Below are 20,740 nucleotides of genomic sequence, written 5' to 3' on the forward strand. Positions count from 1 at the left end.
AAATATAAATATCACACAGGACCTTTAAATTGAGTTTTTACTACAGGTGCGTTGTCTTATTAGGGATAACTGCTTTACAACAGCTGCTGTCTATTTCTATTCCGTGTATCAGCCACAAAAAGTTCCTGTTAAGGAAGCTGCCTGTTCACACAGTGCTTTATCTCATACCAAAAGAAAGTGGAGTGGAAGAAAAAAAGGGTGGTAGTAAATATGGCAGAATCAAGAAAGGTAACAGTAGATTTGAGAGGACTGTGAACCAAAAGGTCATTGATTTGTTGTGGGGTGAATCACAATGTGTGGCGTGCAGCTAGCACTGGAGCATAAATAGTCATCGCACACATCTGCAGCCAGAAAATTAGAAAATTAAGGTCTGAGATTGCAGCAAAAAGAGTGCAGTATCTCAATTTCCTGAGAAACTGAATTTTGACTTTATTAACTGTAAGCCTTATTTAATTAACAGTTCTTTTTAAACTGAATTACAGAAATAATTTTAATCTTTCAGTAACATTCCAATTTATTAAGTTGCATCTTAGGCGAAAACCTGACTATTTCCAAAGAGTTAGCTGCCTGACGTTTAATACTAAACTATAAGTCCTAACCAGTCAGATCTCTAAGTATTGCATGTTTAAAGAAACTGTCAGAAATGTAGTGGTGATAGAAGCAGATGAGAAACAGTGGAACATGCCACCTGTCTTTATAGGGTCCCAGAAACTCTAGAATGTTTTAGGAAGATGATGTGCCCAAAAGAGATGATTTATATTTACATATTATTAATAAAGTATTAACATTTTCTGTTTTTTATCAGATTGTCTAACAGCAACCTTCAACCCTAATAGAAAATATAAAAAAGCTTTGTAAGTAAAAGGGCACCACACCGCTTTATGGCTACATGAACTTGGACATGGCTGGAAACAAAAACATGAAGGATGGAATGAGCCATTTCTGAAATGTATACCAGCAGTTACTGACTTTACAGAAAGACAAAGCAAAATGAATCAAAAAAAAAATGTCTCCTCTGATTCGAGTGCCATGCACGTGTTCCTGATAGATTAGGAAAATAGAGCAGCTACAGCAACACCACATTATCTAAACATGCTGCCTTTTATTTTTATGGTCTGTGACAGAAATGTGCAGGCATCAACCGAGGATGATGTCATATCCAAATGTATGACTGTACTTTTCAGTATTGGAGAAACACGTTAAAGAAACGCACCTACCGGAAGTAAAACATAGCTAAAAATGTGTTTGTTGTGTTTTAATGGTCACAAAGTAGGTGTGTCTAGTTTTTAGATTCAAGCCTATTTCCTTTGTTTTATGAAACATTATTACTGATAAATTCTGTCTATCACGTGAACAATGTATTTGATTCAATAATTTTATTTGCCAGTTTAGATGCAGAATTCTACACTTTCCAACCTGATCTTGGTGCATCACGCAACAGTTCTTTTAAAACTTAAGATTGATAAAGACCGATTCAGGGTTAGAGAGACTTTTAATAGACCGATATAGCCAAGTATGTAACGTTTTGACAGACACATTTCATACAGACCATTTAAATAAGGCAGTCAGGTTCAATAAGGTGGCGTTTTCTCAAACAACCCGAGAACCATTGTAAACGTGACAAATGCTATGGAAACCGACTCCTGCATATCTAAAATAGAAAAAAAAATATTTGAGATTTAAATTCTGATCCTTTACAGACATTTAAATCTTTGAAAACAAAGTCTCTGCTGGTATCTGATGTGTGAATATTGCCAGTAGAGGTGGCAGTTTAACAATGACCAAGCTACAGTTACAATCGAAAATAAACCCGGCAGGCCTGACGACAAGCACCAGCCGTACACATTGATTTGCTTCATGTTTTTTTTTTTTTAAAGTAAAACTGTCTTGCACTGTCTGGTAGATCAGATCAGAAAGTTCAGCATTCATGTCCACACATTGACAACTACTCCCAGACAACATCTGTTGAGTTATTTAGCTAAGTAAATGGCTCTTTACCAATAATGTGATTCAGGCTTCAGAAGACAAAATGTTGTTAAAGATAATATCTTGAATGAGGTACCAAAGGTTATGATACAAACACCAAAAGCTCTGTAACTCGTTAAAATTGTGGTTATAGTTCTTAACGTCATTATTTAAAAGAAAAAAACCTGTCAGTGCTACTGAAGCAGTGGTCTGTTACAGCACCAGGTGCATTAAATGAAATATTTCTTATGGTAGGGTGACCCCTGCAACATTGAGATGAATGTACCCTTTTACCATTTTAAGTCTAAGGCTCCTTACTCTACTTCACAATACACCCTATAATATTTAACCAACTATTATATAATAATTTTCCTATGTTTTTATCTATACAAAGTGCTATTGAACAACATTCCTATAGGTGACACTTACAGTAAAAGACTATTTTGCCAAAAGGCAATATTTTGTTCCATGTGCAGCATTGAAAGGCGCTTAAGATCATTTCTTATCTTGCTCACAGAGGGGGAAAACAGATACAATTTATGTTATGTCTACAGTTTTATAGATAAATCAATATATATTTATAAACTTTAATTTTAAAGGGTTTTCCTTTCAAAAAAATCCAATTTTTTTCTTTTTTTACATAAGGACCTAAATACATTTTTACTTAAAAAAAAACTTTTATCAAAACAGTACTCTATAACAACAACAAAAAAGTTTCAAAATTTTGCAAAACCTCTTTTAGAGAGTAATTTTGAATATTTCCATTTTTGGTCTAGAGCCAACATTCACTTTAATCTTTTTAATATTCAAAATAAAGACTCATTTGTTGTTGCTCCTATGCATCAATACCAAAAGCTTTCAAAAATGTTAGTGTATCTTTAGAAGTAAATATGGCATGCATTTTCCTCCACTGCTTTCAATTTAAAAACTTAGGATTTATATTAATAAATGTGTAGACAGCATGAAGAGAGGTGAGAAAAGCAGAGGCTCACAGCAATTCACAAAAAATACAATTTTTAACGAATTATTTCAGAATGAAACTCTTAAAACATTCTTTCTGAACTATGAAATAACTGGCAACTGGTGCCAGAGGCTAATTTTGATATCATGGTTTTGTTTTCTTTGCCACTGACTTTTGAATATTTACAGAAGACATTCAAAACATAAGCATCAAAGGCTGGAAAAATACTGTTAGCATGTCAGGCAAGTGCCATGAACTCTTATATGCAGACGATATAATGCTTTTACTTTAATAAAAAACAAAAAAGAAATATCTTAAACAGGGAAATTTCAAAGCCAAAGACTTTAGGGCTGATGTACAAAACCATAACACCAAAAAGTGTGTCTCAAATACATCTGATGCTAACTGAAACCCAGGCACAACGTAAATAGCTGCATTGTTCTATTTCTCATTACTACTACCGATGTATCACTGAGGCCTCTGTGTTGTTCGTGCAGGAGATTGCATGCTTGATGACAGCTTTCGAGAAGATGCCATCTTTTCTAGAGGTTTCTTCCCATCTGTACGAGACTTGCTACTTACATCGGATGAGGAAGACTTGGACTTTCCTAGTAGAGTACGACTAAGAGAGCTGGGGGGCTTGGAAGACTCCTGCTTGTCTGAGTTTGACTCGCCTCCCAGAGTTTCTTTAGACGTTTTCAAGGACCCAGCTTCTCCAGTCTTTTGACCATCACCGTCTACCTCCTTAGCTTGTCCGTTCTGCTTGCATGTCCTCTCTGAAGCCTTTTTGGTAAGCAATGCGCTTTTTCCTAAATCAGCCGACCGGCGACTTTCTCTCTGTCGGAGGGCACTCTTGAAGAAAGACAAGCCTTTCTCCTCTGATTTGCTACTCCGTTGCAAGTCTCTGGTGGATACACTTGGTGAGCGCAGGCTTGTGACTGAAGAACTGCTGCTGGAACTCCTTACAGACCTCCTCTCAAGCCGACTACTGTCCCCATTCTTGGGAAGTGAACTACGGGACACACAGCTGCTCCGATGGCTGTCAACGAGGGGGCTGGTGTGCATAGAATCTCTGCTGTAACTCCTTTCCATCAGTCGTTTCCGGCAGCTCGTTGAGCCCTTCTCAGTAATGCTTGAGTTCTTCTTCGCAGTTGGAGAGGGAGAAGCTGAAGACTGAGGTGTGGAGCAGAGGGAAGGTTTACGTTGTGGAGTCGCCTCAGGAGTTTTATTTGATTCCTTCGTTTTAGAGGGCGTTCCACTGGGTGTCAAGGTGCTTTTCTTCGTGTTTACAGTCTTCTCCTTCGTGCTGCTCAGCTTCTTGCCTTTTGCCGGTGAACTGGAAGACGCGTCAGAGGCTGGGTTCTTATTAATTGAGCAAAGACGTTTTTTGGAGGTTTTCTCCAACTCTGTTTTGCTGGAGCTCTTGATGGAGCCTGTGCTTTCGGACTTCAGGGTAAATCCTCCAATGCTACTTTTTCTTTTTTGCTCTTTGGAGGGAGTTGCTTGAGTGGGTTGTATGTTTTGGTCTATAGCTGTGATCTCATTGTTGTTTTCAGTTGTGTCATTTTTGTTGCTCTTCTTTTCCACTGGGGTGGGAGCTCTGCAGTACATCATGTCTACGAACCTTTTATTGCTGTCTTCACCGAAGTTGCTTTCCATCATAGACAACGGAGTCCTGCTGCCAAAGTACCGTTCATGTCGACTGTAGCTGCCAAAACAGGACGTGGATACCTTATCGTCGCCTGCCTCTCCTATCCTCTCCAGAGGAGGAGAACACCGAGAGTCTAAGGAGAAGCGTGAGGGTGAGTTGGATCTCATCTGGAGCTTGGCAGAGAGAGACCAAGATGGCTTCATTCCACTGTCACTGAAGGCCAAAGGGCTGGCAATAGATGACCTTGAGGACAAGCTCTGTCGCTGGATGCTTCTCACAAATGGGCGGACAGAAAATCCTCCTAAAAACAGCAAAGGTTTTAGAGATTCTTTTATTAAGCTAAAAAGATGTTTGTTTTTCCTTAAACTAAATGAGTGAACATCAAACAGGGGTGGACGATATGGACTTAGAATTTTATCACAATATTTTGTGGTACTATTGTGATAATAAAAATCACGATGAAAAACTATGTATCATGTCTTTATTAAGTAACTGTAAGGCTCAACAATGACAGCGTGACAAACACAAATACTATTCTTGAAAGATTTTCCCATTTTAAATTGGCTTCTTCGATAGGAAATGTAATTTACGTCAACAAACTATGCAAAGTCACTACATTTAATCAGATTTTGAAATTTACTATTATTTGTGAAACAGTGGAAGAAAATAGTAAAAATAACATTCCTGATAATGTCAGTATTGTTTTTGTTTACATCATTAATGGAAATTTATCAAGACAACAATAAATCAATAGGTTTATCATGATAAGAAATTTCCATAAGTGATAAACAATACAGTAAATGCCCACTTGTAATATCAGAATAATATGTGGTTTACAAAAGTAGGACATGATAATAATGTGTATTTTATTAAATTGAGGCAATCTAGTAATAACGGACATGAAAACAAGTTTTGCAACTCATAAAAATTGTGGTTGCCAACTGAATCAATAAACTGACATGGACATAAATCATAACAGACAGTTAATTATCATATATATTGCAGAGGCACAGAATTACTGAATTTGTTCCTATCAACCATGTAACATCTAAGAAACGTTACATGGTACATACAGAAACGTCTAAGTAATATTTCATTAGAAAATTTTTTTGGGGGGGAGAGTTTGTAGCAGCTTGATTACAAGAAAAGAAAAAAAATATAGTTTTTATTTAGCCTTATTTAATTTCTGGTTGTAGGCGTCTTTAGCTTTGTGATTCACTCAAAATTAATATGGGAAAGTACAGTCAGATGAATGTGGTTGAAATGACCATTTCCCCTGCAATTTCAAACACTATAAATGAAGGTCTATCCTCACCATCATCCTCATTACGTTCTGCAGGAAACTCCACTGACTCAGCCAGTGAAGCAAGCGAGGTACGTCTGGATGAAGCTCCAGAGGCCAAACTGGCAGGCCTGCTTCCAGGTAACCTATTGATCCAATGGTCGCACAGTGATGAGCTAGTGGAGCCTGTGTGACAGACAAAGGAGGATTCAACCACAGATCAAAACTCAAGCTCCAGTACAAAGACAGTTCTCAAGCAATTTTGTCGAAACATGATCATTGGGTTAAATTTGTATAAAAACAGTATAGAAAGGATGCTGACCAGCAACAGAGCTGTTGGCAGACCAAGAGGGAATTGCGGTTCTTCTCTGATAAAACAGTATGTAGGCCGTTTGCTGACACACAGCATCATCAGAAATTGGTGTCACCTCACTGTCATCGAAGCAGTACCACTGACCATCAACAGAGTTTTTGCAGTAAGCTGAGAACACAGAACAAGAATAAAACAGATTCAAATTAACAATCAAACCCATTCATTCAGATCTTGAAACATGAACATTGTTTAAAAATGCTTCAACTATGCGCTTCACCAGTGTAGTGTCCTCCATGCATATTGCCATGATGGTTGCAAACAGCATATAGGTCATAAAGGTAGTCATCAGGGTTCCTTCCAAGGCCGTAGGACCGTCTCCATGGCGACCAGTGAGACGGTAAACTCCAGCTGCTCTGGCTTCTCTTGACCACATGTGGTGCCATGTCCATCCCCATCAGTGGGAACCTCACCATGTTCTGCATCTTCACCCTCCGGTCTCCTTCCTGAATTCAGAAACCGATCGCGATCCAGAAGCAGGTTAGATTGAAAAGCTTTTTTTGTTTTTTTTTCAGAAATCTATTTTCAAAAGTGTGACTTGTGTAATATAGGGATTAACTAAACACAGTGATGTATTTCAAACATTTATTTCTGTTAAAATTTTGTTTTTTCACAAAATTTTATCATCATAAGACCAATAAAAACCTTATTACATAAAGTTAGCCTAAAAAATATGTCCATTTTTTGACATATTTTGGACTCAAATTTGGACAAATTGGACACATTTTGCACTCAAATTTGGTTGTGTTGCATGAATTACTGCATCAGTGCTTATCTGCATTGTTGGTTCTGGTGTTTCTCATCATCTTCTTGGACTGTCCTTCATACATTCTCAAACAGGTTATGTGATTTACTATAACACTTTTTCCTTCCACTCAACTTATGTATAATAACCACTAATATGCTTCAACAACCAACTTCCACAGCAATGATTTTTCATGGCTTATGGTCCCCTAATGGAGGGTCTCAATGACTGAAAACTTCGGACAAATCAGCAGTCTTGTCTATACTTGAGTAGACGATAGAAAACCTTTAGATAAACCAAATCCTTTTTTATAGATTTTTTGAAACATTTTAATTTTCTGGGATACTCAATTTTTAGTTTGAACTACCTGCAAGTAATCAAGATCACCATGAATAAATTTAATTAATTACTGAAATAAATAATGTTTTTAAGTAATTTTCAAATTTATTAGGATGTGATTATATGCTTTAAAAACTGTTTTAAGTTTATTTAGTAATCACTTAAGCTCAAATACCTGTCGAAATCTCTTGAGATGCAGTATAAGCACATCCGGCAGCGTCCACAAGCTGAGCTTTATCCGGCCCTGCTGCAGCTGCTTGCAGTGGGGACAGCGCCAGGCATCATCTGGAGCCAGCTAAAACACACACACACACACACACGCACGCAGTCCAAAAAGAAGAACAAGTTTCAACCACATTGCTTTTAAAATAAGCTCCACACAGGATGAGGCCCACATTTCCACCCTTTTCTCTACTTGCCAGTTCAAGGCAAGTTAAACCACAATGGAGGCATTTGACTAAGCTTAGGATTTTTAGTCTATATGAAACATAGCATTAGCAGTTACATGCCGTTAAACTGTTAGAACAGAATAGCTTTTGGGTGTTTGGAGAAATTTTTAAACTGCAAAACAAAAACAAAAAGAAAAGTCGGGATTTTTTCAAACTGCTATTGCCAAGGCAAATTTAGGTTATATTCTTTTCATGGGAAACTACTGAGTGAAAGCATATTTGTCTGCTGGTTGGCACCTGCTCCTCTTTAGTGTAGAGCTGAAAGCACTGAGCGAGGGTGCAGGCCTGGGGCTGATGATGCTGCTGCCTGTGCAGATAGACGCTCTCAGCATCTGGAATATACTCCTCCTCAGTGTGGCCGAACAGACTGCAGAAAACAGAAAACGTATGATCAAAATGAGCCCCTGATTTCTTCAAATACCTTCTGTTTTTGTTGATATTATTATGAGAGTATATTTTGATACTGTATTGCAGGTTAACACCAATAAATGTGACAGTAATCAGTTTGAGTTTATCACTTCCTCAAAATGACCAAATAAACACAACTCAGAGGACTCTTCTAGAACAAAATTTAACAGCTGTCCACAAAAGAATCCTGATCCACATAAATGTAAAAAATAGTGACTGAGTAAAAAAAGAAGAGGCATGTGCACTAATGAGCCAGGATAGTTTGGCTGGCATGACATAAAAAGATGATTCATCTGATTGGGTAGGAGGAACTTCATCATTGGTGATTAGTTAAAAGAAAGCTTTTTCAACCGCAGAACATCAGTTCTGAGAAAAATCTGGTTTATATTTTCAAAATCAGACAATTGTGAAAGGCAGTACCAAAGTAGAAACTTTCAAGAGCTCAAAAGAGACTGAATCTGGTTTGAGGTTATTTTGAAAGCAAAAACATTGTCAGAAATTCTGATCAAAGTTGTCAGATTAGGTCTCCATGACTTTTATAAATTGTTGTTGACCTGCAAAATATTCTGCACTACAAGAGATGTTATTCACTGACCGAAGGTTTTCGATTTAAATAATACAATCTTTTTAACATTTCTAAATAGTGTGCTGCATTACAGGATCTTTCTTTTTATGGCGTTTAGCACTCAGAATTAATTTTGTTAATTCAACTGTGTTTTAACTCACTAGTCCTTGGTTTCCTTGTCCCACTCGACCACAATCTTCACATGTGGAGGTCCTCCTTGTCCACAGGACTTGTACGCTCTGCAATTAAAAAAAAAAGGTCACTGGCATTTTTTTTACAATTCAGACTCCTGTTTCACCCATTTTGTCCTCTGACTCGTTCCTGTACAGAACCATATTGTGCTTAACTGCTAAAATCATGTCGTTTTATTTTTAGTTGTCCTTCAGAATTTTCAATTAGAGATAAATAGACATAAAGGTGTCTAATTTCAACTTTAAACGTATTCAAATGTAAAAATTTAATTGCTACAGTTACTTACTAATAATAAAATATTATTAATATTTTTGTTATGGGAAGTCAGTGTTAAGAACTGTTAGAACCAAATGTCCTTTTATTCATTATATGTCACTTAAACATCAAATGGTGTAATAACAACAATATATAAAGGATTACTACAGTGACAAGCTTTACTGGTTCATTAATGCAAAATGCAGTGGAATAACAAAACAAGCTAAACTAGAATCTCAACACTCAAATTCCTGTTTCAACATAACTTAACCCAATACGTAAAAGCAATAAAACTAAAGGAGAACATGAGTAGAAGCAAATCTAGAGAAGATTGGTGTATTCTATATATCTCAATTTTCATATTTGCTATAATTGTTTTTTGGAAGGCGTATTTCTATAACCGAATGAACTACAAGAAGATACATCCTGGAGAATAAAAATCAGGCTTAATTTATATATGAAACTAACGCTTGATGTCACAGGTTCAATCTATAAAAGTTTAGGAAACATGACATTAACTATATGAACTGACCTTTCAACCGTTGGGTGACACAGTGGTCTCTCATCTTGAGGAAGGAGGTAGGTAATACCAACAACGCCAACCACCCGAAGACTGAAAGGTCCAACCTAAACAATAAATTAATAGATGTTCTACTTTCTTTATAATGCTCTTTGTGATCTCACTGCTGTAAAAAAAGAGTCAATTCACAGACAAAATATTTAAAGTAGATTACACACAACGTAACAGGCAGAAATTTTAAATCTCCCTACCTGAATGTAGACCCCAGGCCTCAAAAGATGTCGCATTTTCTCCAGGATCTCTTTTTGTAGAGCATCCCAAGTCACAGTGCGCTCCATGTACAGTACAAAAGGCAGGCCAAATCTAATAAAACATATTATATAGCTGTGATTAACTAGGAAGACACTTGGCCAAAATTACAAGCGCTGACATATTTTATAGCAGTACCTTTTTGCCTGGTGGCCAGTGCACGCTCTGTTACACACCAGGAGAATAACCTTTTCTGGCCCTACGTTTTTATTTGGAGATCCAGTTACAGGAGTCACTGCTCCCTGCATGAAGGATGGAGTCCTGCTGATTTCTGTCCCGTACTTTAAATTGTTATGATTTAGATTTGCCAGAAGGCTTCCTGTGACAAAAAAAAGACACGCTGAAGTTTCTGTTTCTGCATTGTTTATTATAAGCAGAAAAAAAAACACTATGAACCCATTTTTGAAAATTGTTTCCAGCTTACCTCTTTTTGTGCGTAGGTTTTCTAATTTGAAGGTCTCTGGTGTCTCAAAGGCAAAGATGGAATCGCTCTCTTGGATGATGTCAAGATCATCGTCATCATCGCAAAATGAGCGATGGAAGCCATCGTAATACATTTCAGTCAGAACAAACTGCGGGAAAGAAAAAGGAAAGCCGACATAATGCTTCTGCTGACAGCTACCGTCAATTTCAACTCATGCTTCAGGGAAAACTAGTTAAATTTACGAATTACTATCTGACTGGAAGGTAGAACAGGTTCGACAAACACTGACTGAGCCGACACCTTGTGCCTGTAACATAGCCTTTCAGTGTCAGACCCTGAACAGAGACAGGAATAGCACCTGGTCCATTGGGATCTTGGTTTCACGTGACACAGCGTCTCTGAGGCGATAGACAGTACTTTTGAGAGGAACAGCAACTCCAATCCTTATGCAGTGAGAGTACTTCCCCTGGTAGACCACAGTCACATACAAGGGCCTGATGAAAGAAAAACAAAGTAAAAAATATTGTTTTATGTATATTGATTTGCAAATTACCAGTTCATTTAAGCCAGCTGTTAAGTAAAAAGAAAAGTTTGACACATCAGTAAATTTAAAATGAAGCATCACATAGAGACTGACATTCTGACACAATAAATTAGTAGTTTGTCCTTTACTTTACCACATCATTTCTGAATTATTCCAGCAGAATAATCAAAGTTTACTTTAATAACTGCACATTCAAGAGAAGATGTTTGATACGCTCAACAGTAATGTCCGGGTTTCATTTCTAGTCAACAAGATTTTTGATCCTTGCAAGGCCAAGTCCTTCAACACGTTCTCATTTTCTCTATTTTTAAGAAGGTCAAATTTGTTCTCATTTAAACATTTTTTACTTCTTCACTTCTACCAAAGACAAGAATCTGCAATTTAGAACAAGTGGGGAAAAAAACAGTAAACTCATCCATTCTGTACTACCAAAGAGAAAAGATGCACTGCTTACAGGTTAAACTTGCTGATCTACAATATAACAACATGCTTCACCTACAGTAGTTTTTGTTTTTAGGCCCGAGCAGCAAAGCGCTGCGAAGGCCTATTGTATCTGTACTGTTTATTATTATTATTCTTACCCCCTCTTCGTGCGCCTTTTTGGGGGCTTTATCATATTCAAAAACTCACCAAACTTGGCGGAAGCGACTGGGCGGTTTAAAAATTTTGAATTTTCAGGTCGCCGCAAAAATCGCAAAAAAAATTGCTCAACGGCGGCAACTAGCAATTTTCAACAGACCCATTGCTATTCACTTACTTCATCGTAGAGACTTGAAATTCGGTACAGTTGTAGAGCTCACTAAGACGCTCAGAATTTACAAGTAATGTCATAGTGCAAGTATCACAGGAAGTCGGCCATTTTGTATTGAAGGTCCATTTTTTACCTCGAGTTTGACGTTTACAGCCTTCGTATTTGATCGAACTCCTCCTAGGGATTTCGATTGATCGGCTTCAAACTCGGTCAGTCTGATCATAAGGCATGTCTGATTTAAAGTTATCAAATTGGTGAGTTTTGGAGCATGTTGAAGGGGGGTTACCAGGGGTCAAAGTTCACCTACACGCCATGAAACAAAAACCTCTTATATTTCATATACAAAAACACATAGAGGGACCAAACTTTCAGTGATTGATCGGCATCGGGTGTCCTATAATACCATGCGGTGAAATTTTTTTTTTACGTAGGCCACGCCCCCTGAGAGCCGGAAGTGTAATGTTTTACTGTGAACGGTTGCTATCTTAGCCCTTTGACCTAATCAACATGAAACTGTGTCCAGAGACAGAAGACATGTTGGTGTGTTGTGGATTCCAACCCCGACCGGCTGCGATGAAGCAGGTGGGCGTGGCGGCGTTGCGAACGCCATCGAATTTCGTTTGGCTCTGAATTCCACAGTTTTTGGGAGAGCTGCTCCAAACTCACTAGGATGGATCCTTATACACCCGCCAACAGGAATCCATAGCGAAATTTGGTGGGCGTGGCCTAATTTCTCTACATCTCCCCCTAGAATATTTTAAAAAATCAGCCCTAAGCCATGCTTTATCCTAGAATTACGAAACTTGGTACACATGTGTATCTTGTCAGGACGTACAAAAAAGTCTCTTGGAGCCATGCTCTAAACCCAACAGGAAGTCGGCCATTTTGGATTGAAGGTCCATTTTGGACCTCGAGTTTGACGTTTACAGCCTTTGCATTTGATCGAACTCCTCCTAGGGATTTCGATTGATCGGCTTCAAACTCGGTCAGTCTGATCATAAGGCATGTCTGATTTAAAGTTATCAAATTGGTGACTGTATGAGCTTGCTGAAGGGGGGTTACCAGGGGTCAAAGTTCAGCTACTCGCCATGAAACACGAAACTCTTATATTTCCTATACAAAAACACAGAGAGGGACCAAACTTTCATTGATTGATCGTCATCGGGTGTCCTAAAATACCCTGTGGTGAAATTATTTTTTTAAGTAGGCCACGCCCCCTGAGAACAGGAAGTGTCATGTTTTACTGTGAACGGTCGCTATCTTAGCCCTTTGACCTAATCAACATGAAACTGTGTCCAGAGACAGAAGACATGTTGGTGTGTTGTGGATCCAAGCCTTGACCAGCTGCGATGAAGCAGCTGGGTGTGGCGGCGTGGCGAAGTGACCTGTAACGCCGATGCCATACGTTTGCTTCTAGATTCCACATGTTTCGACCGAGCTGCACCAAACTTGGCCTGACTCATCCTGGTGTGATACCTGACAATGCTATGTCATCATATTATGACGTCATCTAAGCCCCGCCCCCTCAGAATGAATTAGAGAGATCTTCTGTGTAATTACATAATAAACAGTCCATGTTCGTTGTTTGTAGGGCAATGCTGCCCTCTGCTGCCCACTGAAATAGTTTCATTATTTCAGTAATTCGACACCAGAGGGCAGCATTGCCCTACGGAATGACAGTTCACTGTTGTAATGGAGGAAAAAATTAAATAATTTGTAATTCTAACACAAAAACTCACAGAGACACCAAACGTTCAGTGATTGATCATAATCGAGTGTCCAATAATATCCAATGGTCAAATGATGACATCACTTAGGCCACGCCCCCTGAGAACAGGAAGTGTCATGTTTTACTGTGAACGGTCGCTATCTTAGCCCTTTGACCTAATCAACATGAAACTGTGTCCAGAGACAGAAGACATGTTGGTGTGTTGTGGATCCAAGCCCTGACCGGCTGCGATGAAGCAGCTGGGTGTGGCGGCGTGGCGAAGTGACCTGTAACGCCGATGCCATACGTTTGCTTCTAGATTCCACATGTTTCGACCGAGCTGCACCAAACTTGGCCTGACTCATCCTGGTCTGATGCCTGACAATGCTATGTCATCATATTATGACGTCATCTAAGCCCCGCCCCCTCAGAATGAATTAGAGAGATCTTCTGTGTAATTACATAATAAACAGTCCATGTTCGTTGTTTGTAGGGCAATGCTGCCCTCTGCTGCCCACTGAAATAGTTTCATTATTTCAGTAATTCGACACCAGAGGGCAGCATTGCCCTACGGAATGAAAGTTCAATGTTGTAATGGAGGAAAAAATTAAATAATTAGTAATTCTAACACAAAAACTCACAGAGACACCAAACGTTCAGTGATTGATCATAATCGAGTGTCCAATAATATCCAATGGTCAAATGATGACATCACTTAGGCCCCGCCCCCTCGGAACAGGAAGTGCTATTTTTTTACTTGGAAAGCTCTGTTTATGGCTCTCTTGACCTAATCAAGATGATTCGGATGATAAACTCTGTCAATGCTCGCTGCTGGCTGAACCGTGTGGGCGTGGCCAAATGGCGAATATCAGTCCCTCGCCATATACATACGTTTGGCTCTTATTCAGGCATAGATCATCCGATTGGCGCCAAACTGGATATGTGGATATATATGACCTTTGTTCACCTCTAAAGAGCCCGACGGGTTTGAAATGTAATTTGGCTCCACTGCGCCCCCTAAGTTAATACATGGGCCGTATCTCCTCGACGCATCGACCGATCTGCGCCAGATTTTTTGACAGTCGTCGGGGAGCGCTGCCGAACGCATTCACGCGTGTCGCCTGGTGGACGGGCGGGGAAAATGCGCGACAGCTTCTGCGGTGGCTGGCGGGCGGCGGTGCTGAAAACTGCGGCGGAGCTTCTGCGGTGGGGAGTTGGCTGCGGCTCTGGAAATTGTGCGAGACCTTCTGCGGTGGCTGGAACCCCCGCGGTGGCCAATAGGCCGGAGCGGCGCTTGCTGCGAGGGCCGCCCGAGGCTGCTTGCAGCTTTAATTCTTCTTCTCTCTCCTCCCGCTCCGCTCACACGTAATTGTTTTTGTTTTAAAACCAGAGCACATGCTCCTTCTCAACCCGTTTGATGCTCCTGCACCTTTAGCCTGACAGCCCTCCTGTCAAAACAGGTTTCCTTCCTTCCCTTCACCGCCACACACACTCCAACTTCCACTATTGTCACACCCTCGTAAGCTTCTTAAAACACATACACCTGCATGCACAAACACTGTGTTTGACCTAAAGTCAAAAGTGGCAGTGCTTTAGAGACTGCATGTAGTGTATTTAGGTGTGCGTAGTTTCAAAGAAGAAAACACAGCCACGTTAAGAGGCAATAGTTAGGAACATGTAGGGACCCGTAAGCATATCTCTAGAAACTGATTCCTCCCTGTTGATCCACAGCCAGAGCTTTAAAGAGGAACTCACCGTGTGTGTGGCAGAGGGATTGGTAAGGAGATGCAGAGGAAGGGGTCAAAGGTGTTGCTCTGCTTTTGGCAATGCGGGCAAGTAAGAGAAGACCTGTAAGGGAAAAAATAAATAAATCTCTTAATGTGATCAACAGATAGTGTTAGCAGACTCTAAATCGATTAAGCCTACCTATACTGAGCCTGGAACAGCTCCTGCACAAACGACCCAGCAGAGAGAGGAGGAGAGGGCCCCTCTATGCTCTGGTCATCTTCTTCAATGGGAGGCTAATGAGATGAGATGATTTATTAACCTGACTGACTGGTCATAATTACACTCGTCAGTGAGGTGCATATGATGCCTTGAGATGCAATTTATATTACTAAATTCAAGTGGAAGCACATGGTCAGGCGAGTCTAATTTGATCCAACTACAATTTAAGCTAATGAGAAAAATTAAATAAGAAACAATGTGATAAAAAAAATATATAATCTGATGGCTCAGAGATCAAGAGTAAAGTCTCAGATTTCTCACTTAAATTACAGGCCCATCCTGCAACTTATTATCCTTCTAATAACTTCACAATTCACCTTAATAGCAGGCCTGGTGTTTGGGTTGACGGTGTTGAGATCCTCATGTACTCTGTCCAGCAACCACAGCAGAAACTCTTGAGCATCGTGCTGAGCATTCCCTTTAAACTGTGTGGCATTTTTTGACACAGCATTCTGCAGCAAACGACAAAATCCAACAATACAAAAAACTGACAAAAACTCTAAAACATTCATTTTGCCTATGATATAGTTCATTTTAGCAGATTAATTCACAACAAATGACATCTTGGGAAACTTAACAATAGAAACAGATAAATGCATATACAGATATATAATCAAATCAATGAAACATACAATCATGCATACGCACTGAAATTTGACTACATACATCCAAACTTGATTTTAATACTCAGAATAAATCGATTTTATCTACGTCATATGTATTTCTAGGGTTTATTTCAGCCTTATTTTAGATAAGCATAAGGGCTACACAATATGTTGTAAATATTTCCTCATCTTAAAATTAACACGTGCAATAATAACATAGCAAATGCTGGCTAAGAATGTAAAATTTCCTGACAAATAAACCCTAAGTGTTTGGAATGAATAATTTACATGCTGATAATTAGTGCAGCATCAACCAACCAATCAGACATTAGACATTTTCTGTCATCAGCTCTGACAAGTGATCATTTGGTGAAATAATAAACTGGATTTTCTTCCCATTATTTATCCAAAGGATAAAGCTAAAACCTACCACAATTTTCAATAGCATCAACTTTAATTCACATTTTCTAGATTAATACAAATTCCTCAAAGGTTAGAGACATTTTTATTGAATTGAAATGACTAACCCGTTCGAAAAAAAATTAACATTTATTTTTAAAGACTGATTATTTTTTCGAAGTAATCAGAATCAACAGATAAGACTCCCAAAGAAAATTGGCACACAGTATTGGCCCAATAAAAGCCTGATCAGTGCATCTGATCAGTGCATCTCTACCCAACAATATATTCTGCCTGTTTGATGAGGCCTCAGTTTAGCAGATATCCCCATCTAAATCAGTGCCAAGATGCTAAAGGTGACATAGAATTGGAAATACTGTAATATGAGAAATCAGCATTAATGTCCATTTATACTGTGTTGTTTTGGTTCTTACCTTGAAGTCCCTGCTATGCTGAGGTGTATACTCAAACGTCCACAAAGCCCGCACCAGTCCGGACAGCTGCTCAGTCACTTCTCCTTTGCCTAGAGGACCTTTCTTCTGCAGATGGACGCCGTTTGTTTTCGGCTTTTCCTCCTCTAACTCCTCGCCTTTGTAGTGCTCCAAAACGAGGTACTCGGCGAAGAGTTCCGTGTTACTCAGGCACTGCAGGATTGCATTCATGAAGCAGGTATTGCCGTGGTTCTTCAGACCTGACACTCCGGGAACTCGCTCTCCGGACAGGAACCCACCAAAGTCCCCATCCTCCATGGGGACATCTTTACTCCCGGATTTGAACGCGGAGAATCCTCCATCATCCTTGTCATCATCGGTCTGTACTTCAGATCCAAAGTGTGATAAGGCTGTCAGCGTCCGGAGGACTTTGCTCATAAAGCTGCCCACGGAGCGCACAGAGCCTCGCCTGAACAGCTTCTTGCTGAAGCTCGACTTTTTGTCCTTGGTTGCGGCTTTGCAGGACATGATTTCCCTTTTGCCTTCTGACAGACGGGCTGTGCTGAACCAGGGTCAGCTCACTGGCTGCCTGCTGCTACATCTCAAAACAGCTAGTATTGGGACAACTCCGAGTCTGTTAGCTAACCTTAACCGTTGATACACGGGACATTTTGCCTGAGATGCGCCTCAGTAAAACTCGCACAACAGTTAATTACTTTTATATATATATATATATATATATATATATATATATATATATATATATATATATATATATATATATATATAAACAACTGTAAAGGACTGCGATAATTAATAGAATAATATCCAAATATTAGCCCGGCTATTACGGAATGGTGCAACTTGGAATGGAATTACCTTGTTTTTGCGGCTTTCTGCCCTGCAGCAATGAATCAGTTACGCTGAAGTATAAAATAACAGCAGCCTTAGCTAATTTAGGAAAGGCTAATGCTAGCTCAAATAACAATGCGAACACCTGAAACGGTGACAGTCTGTTTCGGTCGAGATATTTTGGTCCAGTCGGAACGGATATTCCGCCATGGCATGCAGCTAACGACGGTCAAAGCTAGACACCGTGCTGAAACTGAATAACCTCACATTTTAGGTTCATTTGGAGACACATTCGGGCCAGACTGGAAAGGCTTGATTTACTTCTTCTTCTTCATGTGAGATGCGTAAGTCACCGTTTACAACTGCTTTACAGCACCACGCACTGGTCAGGAGGGAGTATTACTGAATTGTTGTTTTGTTATGTTTTATGATTTACGTCTCATTTGACATTGTTTATAGCCAGAGCAGAGGTCCATAGCGTACCTAAAAATTGTGCTCAAGTAACATAAGCACTGCTTCAACATGTTTTAACTGAAGTAAAGGTAAAAACTAGCCGTCCAAAAAATTACTAAGAGTATAAGTATTTCATGAAAATGCTATATGAGTACTAACTGATTATAAAACATGTGTTTTGACATTTTACACTGTCACAAGATAGACAAAAACGTGAAATTCTGTGCAAATTGTGGTATTTTAAAGACTAAAATAATAAAAATGATCCAAGTAACAACAACAATAACACTGATAATAATTATGAAAATAAAATTACAAAATATATTATTTTTAATACAATAAGTTTGAAAGTCATAGATTCAAAACGTAATGTATATTAGCATTATTATATCCAAGATGATGGGATATAAGCCATTTATTATTATTATTATTAGTAATAATAATAATAATAATAATAATAATAATAATAATAATAATAATAATAATAATAATAATAATAATAATAATAATAATAATAATAATAATAAACTATTTATTTTTTTAGACTTAAGTCACATAAACGCACATTTAGCTGTCTTGGTGCTTGCAAATCAATGTTCTATCCCCATTCTTTAAACAATAATAATATTAAAATCACCTTCTTCTGTGTCATACTGTTGCGCTGAATAACATTGAGGTTTTTCACCTTCTTGATTCAATATTGCCAGTGAAAACTGAAAAAACAAAATAACAGGTGAATGCTTCTTCAGTTTTTTGTCTCCCTGAGGGGGGCGCAAGAAGCACGCAAAAACAAAAAGATGGATGAGAGTCTGTTGCACATAAACGCATGGAATACAAATTAAATTGTCATTGTTTAAGTTATTCATTAACAAAGATTTTTTCTTTACCCTGGTAGTTACATTTATAGTTGCACAATTGTGACTTACGTTACTGTTACAGATAATTATGTAACTGTGTTTGTTGCTTTTTTCTTCTTCACAATAATAGAAAAGTAAAATTCTCTCAACTGAACTGAGCATATGTCCTGAACTCTACCCAATGAGTTGTGTGAAATTAATCGAGAAACTTGTGAGGTTGGGCTTTATGATTTATTTCAGAATTACAGGAATCAAATTAACAGCGTAACATAATGAGGGCATGAGACTGAATTTTTCTCATGTTAAATTTGTTTGACATAGACTGACGTGATCAACATTGTTTTGTTCCGAGGTCAACACTAATGTATTCTGTTTGGGGATTACAGTGGGTACTTGAATTAATTAATGCAAAACTTTGGTTTGAAGCTTCTAATAATAAGGCTGTTTTGTTAAGACGGAGATAAGAACAAAAAATAGACTTGCACATTCAAACCTAAAAGAAAACCCTAAGAATAGACGTGATGAAAATAAATAAACAAAATAATCACCTATGAGAAAATATTGATCCAATATAGCTTAACATCTGTCTGAGAGCGGGACTTAAAAAGTCACTTTTCCTTTTGCCCCGGTTATGACCAAATCCTTCACTTGTTATTTGCCGTCAACACTTCAAGTAGTTGAAACCAGCTGGGGAAGTTCTCTAATGATGTGTCCATGGAAACAAGGAACATGGTCACATGTGTCTTATCATCACTCTGCACAGGAAAAGCTCTATACTTTATCTTGGATCTTACAATAATGCCAAGACATTTCAAAGTCAAGAACAAGTCCACATTTGTGTTTTTCCTCCTTAATGTGCTTAACAAAGCCTCTGATAAAACCTTTTGGATTCTTTACTTAACACTTATCTCAGATTGAATGATTTGATTGTACACCCCTCTATATATATAGGCATTTTGGAAGAGAGAGCTTAAAATTATTTATTTACCAACCCTCAACAAACCAAGCATGAAAGCACTCAGTGAATAAATCATTTTGGAATCCTGAACCAACTTTTATGTCCTTCGAAACCAATGAATTTTTGGCAAAGAATTGAGATAAGGCTTTAAAGATTTAGGATTAATCTAATGTTTGGAGAGTTTTATTTACAAAAACAACATCTATTGTTTATAAAAAAGATTTCATCAGTGTTTTTCATTGAAGACAAACATTTTAAATAATTTACAAAAAGGAAAATTAATACTTTAAAACATGCTTTATTTGACCTCTTTGATGTATAATATTCCAATAAACTCTAATTAGGCTGTAGTAGGAGATTTTACTTTGTGACTAAAAATGAATTACTCCTTTCTACACTATGGGTTGAGGCATGCCTGCACCCTCTGTGATAATGACCATGTAGGAAATCTTTTTTTAAAGAGAGGTTATAACCTGCAGGGATATGCTTGTGTGCCTATTTAAAGAATTTACTTGCATGTCCTTCTGCCATTGTAAACTAAAGAGTGAGAAAATGCCTGGTGTTATGCAGATCTAACTTGATTGTAAATATACCAGCTTTTATTGAAAATTAAGGAACAGCATGCACAAACAAGTATTATTGTGAGCGTTGAACCAGAAATAAACAAAGGAAACGATTATATTGTTTTTTTTTTTAAAATAATTCTGATTTGAAATGTTAGCTGCATATCAGTATTTGGT

The 20,740-nt window shown here is 38.3% G+C and overlaps 1 protein-coding gene across 1 annotated transcript; it reads right to left on the reverse strand.

Moving 5' to 3' along the window:
* Nucleotides 1-2,650: 2,650 nt before the first annotated feature.
* usp31 (ubiquitin specific peptidase 31) lies at nucleotides 2,651-17,575 on the reverse strand. Its single transcript, XM_023349130.1, has 16 exons — nucleotides 16,884-17,575; nucleotides 15,763-15,897; nucleotides 15,365-15,459; nucleotides 15,194-15,286; nucleotides 10,794-10,929; nucleotides 10,436-10,583; nucleotides 10,150-10,330; nucleotides 9,954-10,065; nucleotides 9,715-9,809; nucleotides 8,897-8,974; nucleotides 8,000-8,129; nucleotides 7,489-7,608; nucleotides 6,450-6,675; nucleotides 6,182-6,340; nucleotides 5,893-6,045; nucleotides 2,651-4,878 (listed from the first exon to the last, which is right to left on the reverse strand). Exons 1-16 carry the CDS (start codon nucleotides 17,406-17,408, stop codon nucleotides 3,395-3,397), a joined length of 3,870 nt encoding a protein of 1,289 aa, XP_023204898.1. The 5' UTR covers nucleotides 17,409-17,575; the 3' UTR covers nucleotides 2,651-3,394.
* Nucleotides 17,576-20,740: the final 3,165 nt, after the last annotated feature.

This window comes from Xiphophorus maculatus, chromosome 16 (assembly GCF_002775205.1).
Source record: "Xiphophorus maculatus strain JP 163 A chromosome 16, X_maculatus-5.0-male, whole genome shotgun sequence".
Lineage (NCBI taxonomy): Eukaryota > Metazoa > Chordata > Actinopteri > Cyprinodontiformes > Poeciliidae > Xiphophorus > Xiphophorus maculatus.